At 37.6% G+C, this 9,925-nt stretch overlaps 1 protein-coding gene across 1 annotated transcript in view; it reads right to left on the reverse strand.

Annotated features, from left to right (window-relative positions):
• The window catches only part of LOC123824936 (small ubiquitin-related modifier 2-like), a 35,823-nt gene extending 26,738 nt beyond the window's left edge, over positions 1–9,085 (reverse strand). The window contains exon 1 of the mRNA XM_045848351.1: positions 9,071–9,085. Coding sequence (XP_045704307.1) covers positions 9,071–9,085 — 15 coding nt within the window. The remainder of the gene's footprint in view (positions 1–9,070) is intronic.
• Between the last annotated feature and the right edge of the window lie 840 nt (positions 9,086–9,925).

Consider the following 9,925-nt stretch of genomic DNA (forward strand, 5'->3'; position numbering starts at 1 on the left):
AATTTTGCTTGTTTGTGAAAAATACTTGAATATTTGGTAACCCAGTTATTTTCCTTATATTGAAATTATTTATATTTCTTGACAATTATCAACTAACGGAAAAGGGTAAGACCATAGGCTATTATGAAAAAAAAGAGCCAAACCATGATATAATTTTCTGTAGATAATCCATAAAATACACAAATCATCCACAGGTAACAAAACATTGAATATATAGTATGATTTTACTATGTAAGATAAAGCCAATCGATAAAAGATTGTGATAAAATATATTACATGATTAGCTGTGGCTGTCTTTGAATGATAGATGTATTGTTGGGCTTACATTCATGGCATCTGCAAGGAGGGAGAACTGCATACATTTCTAGTAGATTTTTAGGACATGCTACTTCTGTGAGTCACCCAAAATCTCAAGTGATATGATGCAATAGCATTTTTTCCTTGTTATCATTGTCTAAGGTATGTTTTTCTTTCATAAGTAAGTTACCCTATACTCATTTCTGTACTAATGAAATATTCTCACCCCAACCATTATGCTAAGCCCTAAAATCACAAAAATGAGTGAGCCATAGCCTCCAATCGCATAATCTTACAGCCCTGTGAATTTTACCATCAGGCCTCAGGCTTCCCCTTTTGGACAAGTGTCTCAGGGACCTTGCCATTTAGCTCCCCTCTTTTGTACCTTCAATCTCTGTTTGCTCATTACTTCCTTGTTTACATCTACAAGCAAACTCAATAGTCTCTAATCCTAAAACAGAACTATAGCTCCTATACCTCAGCATACACTTTAGTTATAGCCTAGAAAAAGCAATTCACATTCAATAGCTCTAATTTTTCACCTTTTAAGTTCTTTATCTTGAATTTTGTACTGATATGTAACCACCACCTACAAAATAAGGAATAGGACTTGAATTATTTAGCAAACTACCATATACAAATAGGCTTTGCTTAAAATCCTCTAATTTACAATTCTTATTTCCTTCTTCTTTATCACTTGGATTTTGATCTTATCTCTATTTTTCCAAGATTGTGGTTTCCCAGGTGATGGAACTTTAAAAAGTTTTTCCAGAATTCTATTTCCAGTGCAGAATAAGGGGACTTGGTGGTTTTTAGGCAAGACTCGATCTTGTTAGATTCTTGTGCACACAGGAGCCTGTTATACAGATATTGTCACTGAATCATGTTGATAAAATTAGAATAACAGGATAACAATTTCAAATGAAATATTAAATATAATACAAATTATAATTTAATAATATTTTCTAACATTCTTTAAATCTTAGAAAAACATTTTGAAAATAATGTCCTTAAATATTTAACAAAGAGAAAAGTGTACTAATTGCCATACAACAATCATATTATTTAGGTTATGATTTTGGTATTATAGGGAATTTTCTAAAGTCTCCAGTCATTAATCTAAGCACCTACCTTATAAAATTAGAAAACGGTCCTGACTGGTGTGGCTCAGTTGGGCACTGTCCCAGGGACTGATGCTTCTCTCACACATCAATGTTTCTCTCCCTCTCTCCCCTGCTCCCTTCCCCTCTCTCTAAAATTAAATAAATAAATAAATGTGAATTAAAAATGTTAAAATATTGTATTATATTTTTCAGTTGATGGGACTATATAAGAAAAATAATTTAAAATTTGTAAATAGTGATATAAAAATATTGTGATATAAATACTATATTTCTTTAAGATATGTAAAACTTTAGGTGGTCAGTTTTATTAAAGGTCTTATTGATAAAAAAAAATGCTTTCTTTAAATTAGATATCATAACTGACATCAGCCCTAAATTCTGACTAAAGATGTCAGAAAACATCTCTCTATGTTGGTACATATAAATTGATTTCATTTTGATTTCTATATTACTTTTCATAAATATGGCCCAATTTAGTCATTCTTTGCTGATACACATTAGGTTTATTACCCATTATATTGTGATGTTGCAAAGAATATTATCATCACTCTACTTTTGCTCATGTGCAAGAATTTCTATAGCATTTATAAGGAGAAGTAAAATTGCTGGGTTGTAAGATAGGTATATTTTATTTTTTCCTTAAATTTTTTTTCTATGAAATATATCAAACACATGAAGGATACCATAAGATGCCTATGTACAACTTAAAGAATAGTACTTAAAGTAAAACCAGTGTATCTACTATCCTGCTTAATAATGTTTGGGTTATAAGGGTATCATGAAAATATTTTAAAAACTTAAAATTAATAATGAAAGCATTATGTACATTTGTAATCCACATCCAAAGCAATATATACAAGGACATTTATAGCTTTAAATACATTTTTAATGAAATGAGAAAAGTTAAAAATAAATAAGCATTCAACTCAAGAAATAGGAAAAGCACAACAAAACAACTAAAAAATAAAGGAAATCAAGATAAGGGCAGAAACCATTGGAATGGAATACAAAACATAATAAAGACTAACAAACCCAAACTCAATTTTTGGAAAAGATTAAAATGGTAGATCAAATAAAAGGGAAAAGATACAAATAAACAAAATAGGATATTTTCCCAGAAAAGTCTGAAGACCAGTAAATAGTGTTTTTTTTCTTAAATTTTTTTAAAATTAAATTTAAAAATCAAAGCAGAATGCAAAAGCAGCATCTTGTTCCTCATAAAAATTCGGCTTCATAACAGACCAGTGTGAACCAAAATGCGGTATGCCTCCCTGCAAGAGAAGATTTAATTAAATACGGATTTATGGTTAGTGGTTTCCTCTGGAAAACTGTAACTGTTAGAAGAAAAAAAACAGTCAACTGACTGTTTCACTTCTATTATGAATATTTGAGGCCTTTAGTTATGTTATTAAAAACTTATGTTTTTACAATGACTTTCTACATTAATTACATGCACAGGAGAATATTAAAAAATATTAACAATGGTAATATGATGATCATGATAAATTTAGTTCTCTGCATCAGTTTGATCTGATGCACCTTTCTCCTTTATGTAACATTATCTTTCTTTTTACTTTAAAATGTCAATGACCTTACATCTGGACATCTCATATGCCTGGATTATTTGCTATTGTTCCCTTCCTTTTTAGCCATGCTTGCTTTTGTATAGTTTCTAATTCCCTCATCTAATCCGTTCCTACTCCCCAGAAAACAGTAAGACCTTAGTGAGCAAGAGCTGGGGAATCTTTGAACTAGTCTTGGTCCAAAAGAAAGTTACTACTTCCACCTTGTAAAAGGAACAATTTGGACCCAATAAGTTAGGACCCAGAATCACCTCTCTCTTTGTGCAGTGCATCTTCCATGATACCATTTTTACTTTATATATATAATAAAAACAATATATATTATATACACATATACATTTTCCAAGAACTTTGAAATCAAGAATCTCTACTTTATTACTCTAAAGGATTTATTGAATTTTTTTTTAATTTTATTTTTCAATTAAAGTTGACATCAATATTTTGTATTAGTTTTGGGTATATCTCATAGTGATTAGACAATCATATGACACGGATCCTGGCCCCTGGGGTCTGTGACATTATGGATGAAATGAGACAAATTCACACAGACTACTGAGTCCTGTGGAGGAAAAGGGAGGGTGCAGCTTCTCTCTCCAGAGGAGAAAAAGCCTCGGAGTGCCTTGGCCACTCTCTCAAGAGCAGAGTGTCTGGACCCTTGCCTTGACAAGCTTTTATTGTGTTCAATTTGCACAGGAACACAGGGTGTATACATAAAGCTCATCAATCATTATCAGGCAGAAATGATTAAACAATAGATAACATTCAAAGAACTCTGAGGGCTTATTCTGAGTCAGGGTCAGATAGTTAAAGGGCCATAAAACTTTGGGGAACAAACTCACTTCCTGTGTGGACCCTTATCATTTAATTTGAGGATATTAGCAAAGTAGGTTTCATGGGATTTTATGCATTCTTTCTTAGGCCTGATTGTCCTAGGGAACCCACCCTTTCCAGCACAGGGGTGCACCCACCTCCCACATTATTTCAGGCTTAAGGCATTGTTTCAGGCTTAAGTCAGGGAGGGGAAGTAAGGCAGCCAAGAGATTAGGAGACTTCTTGCAGACAGAATGAGGACTCAGGCTATGTCAAAGCCTAGGGGCGATGATGGATCTTTGCCCCTTTTTCTATAGCCCCCCAAGTCCTTCCCTGAGGGCCCCTTCGAGACCATGCCTGTCTTAGGTTGTCCCTCTTTTGAGGAATCTTACCTGTCATTGGCTAACCAGTCATCCTCCCAGGGCCATGCAGGGTGAAGAGAAAAGGGGCAGAGGTGGCGTCCCTCAGAGGGATTATAGCTTCTGAAATTAGGCAGGGCAGTTCCCAAAAATCAGATACTTTACAAGGTGATTTCCCAATATTTCAAGCATCCACCTGGCACCATACTCAGTTATTACAATATTATCAACTATTTTCCCTATGCTGTACTTTACACCCCTGTATTGGGAAAAATTTATTTGACAAAGGAATGTGTATAGATTTCTCCTTTCTAAGAGTATTTTTTTAAGCTTAAAAATTCTATTGCCATTGGATATAAGTGTATGGATAATGGGAATGGACGTCTAAAACTTCCCCCCAAAAGACAGTTTAACTATTATTGAAATATGACTCTCAGGTATGCAAAAATATAGTGTTAAAGAACTCTGCACCAAATTAGTGCTGAGTCTTGTTTCAGATTTTCACTGATCGCACATCTTGGGCTTTTATTGCTAACAAATGATGGCTGAAAGGTCCTTCCACCAATGAAATGCGATGTTGCTTCTCCAAATAAATTCTACATTAATTGAAGAAATATAATAGATTATTATATGCTGGAACCTACATGAAACACCTTCAAAAAGTGCCTTGTTTTTAGAAATTCTAATTTATTTGTTTTGTTATTGAATAAAAACACATATAACCTTGTGGTAGTATTAGTGTAAGTGGCTAGATGTTAATAAAAGAGAAGAAAGCAAAATTGGCTAAGCTTAATTAGGTCAGAAACTGTAGCTTTATACACTCTAGAGGATAAGATAACCTCAATGCCTTGCCAAGAGGATTAACACCCTTCTGTCCATCCCCCACCCCAGGGTACGGAGGAAGGACTGGTTCCCGACCTCCCCAAGGTACAACCGGTCCACTTTCCTAGACTACGTGGTAGAGGAATAAATAATAAACAGGAAATTCCTCTGCCAGGTGCATGCCAGTAGAAGGCAAGGGGGCACAGGGGAGGTCCATCGACTTTAAGGCATGCGTGGTAGGAACCAAGAGGAAGACCACAAAGGGAAGGTTAATCCGGGGAAAAGACTGGATTGGTTAACAGGAAGGCCCACCACAAGGCCCGGAAAGACCGGAAAGAGATTGGTTAGTTTGCAAGAGTGCCTGGTCTTTTCCAAGCTCGAGGTGATATAACCAGAGCTTAACAAAGGCCTCTCTCAGTAACACACATTTATTAGCCTTTTTGTTTGCCGGTTCGTTTGCACAAGCTATCTATCTCTGCAGCAGCCACGTGGGTCCAGCAGCACCCGAGGCCCAAGTGCAGGCTCCAAATGCGGGCCTGGGTATAGCTGCACAGCGCCATCGGAATGCCCCTTCGAACAGAAGCTAAGCTACCTGAATGCGGGCAGAGATTGAGATGGACTAAATTTTGGAATGGATTGAACTGATGGCACAAAATTTCTGGATCCTGACCCTTCTCCCGGGCTTGATGAAGACAAGGCTGGACTTCTTCACAATGGGATGGAGCTGAACCACTTGGCCATGGATGAGACACAGCCCCTAGGCACCCAGGGACAGTCCTTTATGTTGCTCCATCTTCAATACATCTTATCACTACACCTCATCCTCCCATGTGTGGTCCCTGAAACGCTTTTCTTTCAACATTGTAAGAACACCATTTCTGCCAGCAACAACAGAACAATTTTATTACACATATAAATATTAAAGTGAATGCTGAATCTGGAGGGTCTGATATAGCAGAGATTGCTTGCTGCATTTGAAGCTTAATTAAAAAGCTGTAATTTATTTTAGAAACAGTTATAGATAAAGCTGTAATTTATTTATTTGGTAATAGGAACCACATATGTGGTAAAGTGTAGAAATAAACTGCACAGTGTTTTATTAATCAAGATGGTTGGAAAATAGAACCATGTAGATGATAGTTTCCATTAGAAGGAAAGGCAAATGGAAAAACATGTGATCCTTTTAGTTCCCACAGTACTGTTTCACTGGAAATCTTTCTCACTAAGGGCTGGAATAGGGGAATTTTGGCTCTTAGATTACTTATAAAGTAATACATATTCCAAACATGAGAACAAGATGTTGGTTTATGGAGTAGGAAGCAATATTGTGAATTGTATTTTCAGTACTTCCAACACATGAAAATTTCTTGTGCCTTATGTTTCATTCATAACAGAACTAACCTGTGGTGGGTACTGCGGTCATCTTTGTTGGGGTTTTAATACTCCTCTTTGCCCGACAGCACACATCAGAGGCAGACAATGATTATTTATGTGGGGCCTAAACGATATTAACATTTTTGCTCCCATCTTCTAAGTTCTTCTAGGCTGGACAAATGATCAAATCAACAGAGATTAAAAGGAGAAAATAAAGTTTAAAAAATGTATATGGGGAATTCACATAGGCATGAAAATTCCACATAGAGTGTGAGGCAACATTGGACATAAAAGATATTTTTGGATGTAGAACAAAAGTGGAGAAGCGGGCACTAGATTTTAGAAGTGAAAATGGGTGATTTACAGATAGCTGAGAAAGAGCAGAACATACAGGCAGGAAAATTCTTGCTCGGCAACTCAGAAAAAGTAGCACACACTGGGTATCTAGTTAGCAGGCACCCACCTGCCTCAAGCCCTCTTAACCATTCTTAATTCAAATGAGGCTCAAGTGGCATTCTAAGGTCTTCCTGAAGCAGGTTTCTTTGCCTGAACCTCTTAGGCAAGAAAGGGGAAGGGTCAGAGATTCTTTCTGAGTCTTGTTTCTCAATAGCTTCAAAATCAATGTTCCAAAAAGCAGCCTCAGAATGACAAGACTTTGGTGCCCTTCACTTACATAAGAATAATTGTCCTGGTTCATGTTGTTCCAATTCCTACCCTTGGAGAGAGGCTCTGAGGACTATTTGTCACACCCTACATGCATCCTGCACAAGTGAGGAATGCTGAGAAAATAAATCGAGGCATTTAGGGAAAAAAGAAAGGCAGTTCTTTTCCCATCTAAAGAAAGGAGAGCCCTGGCTGGTATAGCTCAGTGGATTGAGCGTGGGCCTGCTAGCCAAAGGGTCGTCAGTTCAGTTCACAATCAAGGCACATGCCTGGGTTGCTGGCCAAATTTCCGGGAGCAGGAGTACAAGAGGCAACCACACATTGATGTTTCTCTCCCTCTCTTTCTTCCTCCCTTCCTCTCTGTCTAAAAATAAATTAATAAAATCTTAAAAATAAATAGATAAAAGAAGTGAGAAAAATACCTCACTCCTTGAAGACAATAATATGTAAAAGAATCCTGGGTTCTCTGGATAACCCTTTTATAATGTAAATAAATCTCTCCAGGGGCCATACTAGCCCAGTGTCACCAGCTTTACAACCAGGAGACAGCTCCAAAGTCCCTTCCTCACCCTTACTTGAAATGTGAACAAACATCTCCAAAGTTACATAAATCTTCTGAGTTCTCATTATCTATACAGTTGTAATTTATCTTCTAGAGCTTGCTTTTAATCCAGGTTTTTAAGTTTACGTGAAACTTGCTCAACTCTGTAGAAATACATATTTTCTCTACATTTCGCAGTGTTCCAAGATCAGTTCTGCCCAGCTGAAAACTTCATATCCTAATTGCTTTCAAATAGATGTGACCTATGCCTAAATTCCTGACATTGGGATTTCGCTTCTAGGTATGGTGCTATGTGTAATGTAGTTCATGATGAAATTACGACTACCTTGAGTTTGGATTGCGGGCAACAAATGTTGCACATTGCTGTGCTTCTCTCACAAAAATCTAAAAAATGTGCTGACTCAGTAGGTTGGGCATCATCCTGCAAACTGAAAGGTTGCCAGCTTAATTCCCAGTCAAGGCAGATGCTTGGGTTGCTGGTAGGGTCCCTGGTAGGGGGCACGCAAGAGGCAACCAATGGATGTTTCTCTCACACATCGGTGTTTCTCTCCCTCTCTTCTTTCCCCTCTCTCTAAAACATAAATAAATAAAATATATTTTTTAAAAATCTAAAAACCCTGCAGTTCCCTGGTGAGTTTGTTGTGGTTCCCTGGGAAGCTCAGTGCACAGTTTAGGAACTGGGGAGACAGCCCCTAACATTTGACAGATAAATGACACGGACAGTATTTGTTCAGGTAATGCCTACTAACAAGTTAAACGGCAAGAAATGACTGTTTGGTTCAGCAGTGTTGCTCATTTCATTCATTTAAGCACCTCCTGTGTGAAATTCCTATTTGCAAATGGAATAGGGCAAAGTCTGAGGCTGAGGGATCACTCACTTTCTTGAATGAGGGCAGAAAATGAGGATTGGTTATGTAACCAAGTGGGCTGTCCCAGCAAATGCGTAGTGACAAATTCAGCTTCCCTCTATCTGAGACTGTATTGATTTCACCTCTATTCCTAAAGGCTATTTCCATTGGGTAAACAATTCTGGGTTGACTTTTTTTTTTCAGTTCCTGAAAAATGTTCATTTCCTTCTGGCCTCCATGATTTCTGATGAGAAATTTGATGTTATTTGGATCATTGTTCCCTTATATCTAACGAGTCTTTTCTGCTTTCAAGAGTTTTGTCTATAGGTTTCAGAAATTTGATTGAGTGCCTTGAACTTTAGTTTATATTTTTTAGAGTTTATGCATTTTCTTGAACCTCTAGGTCTATGCCTTTCACTAACTTTGGAGCTATGTAGCCAGTTTTTCATTGCATACTGTTTCACCCACATTATACCCTTTTGGGGGGGGGGTGGCTCTGAAAACACCAATGTTAGATCTTGGTTACTACAGGTTCTTGAGACTCCATTTTTTCTTTTTCAGCCTATTTTCTCTGTTGTTCAGAATGGGAAATTTCTATTGTTCTATATTGAAGTTCATGGACTCTTACCTTTGACATCACCATTCTATTACTGCACACATCCAGTGAGTTGATTTTACTTTTTCCCCATTCTACAATTTCCATTTGTTTCTTTTCCATATTTTCTGTATCTTTATGGCAACTTTCTCTTTTTTCATTTGTTTCAAGTGTGTTTGTAATTGCCCAATGAAGTATTTTTATGACTGCTTTAAAATCCTTGTCAGATGACTCCGCCTGTGCCATGCTATTGTTGACATCTGTTGTCTTTTCCCATTCAAGTCGAGATTTTCTTGGTGTAGTGTGTAATTTTGTTTGTTTGTTTTATGTATCCTGGACATTTCGTCATTACATTATGACATCCTGCATCTTATTTCAATCTTCTGTTTTACCAGGCTCCCTCTGATGCTGTGCCTATATCGGGGGAGGGGGGTGGTATAGAAATCTAGGTCCCCATGAGGCCTTCACTGACATTCCACCCCACTGGGGTCAGGGGGTCAGGGAGTATCTTGTTAGTCAGGTGGAGGTAGAACTTCAGGACCCTGCTCTGCCTCCTCTGCACCACCCCAGGAGAAAGAGGGGGAGCGACTTGTTACCTCCAGGCAATGGTCAAGCCCAGGCTCTCCACCAACTATTTGATGATGGGGGTGAGGATGGAGGCATGGTGTTTCCCATGCAGTTTAGATAGAGTGGGGCAGGTTTTGTTCAAAGGGTTGTCTTATCGTGCTGTCCCTTTCCTCATCCTTTGGCAAGAAAAGCAGCCTTTGTTGGGGGTGGTATATTTTGTTTAAACGCATTGGCATTTCTGGGTGTGGGCTCCTCCAGCACTCTGTTCAGGGTATAAAAGAGACAAAAAGAGAACCCAGGGAACTCAACACCATGCTGTTC

Source organism: Phyllostomus hastatus, unplaced genomic scaffold (genome assembly GCF_019186645.2).
Source record: "Phyllostomus hastatus isolate PE091 unplaced genomic scaffold, TTU_PhHast_1.1 phas_contig_58, whole genome shotgun sequence".
NCBI lineage: Eukaryota > Metazoa > Chordata > Mammalia > Chiroptera > Phyllostomidae > Phyllostomus > Phyllostomus hastatus.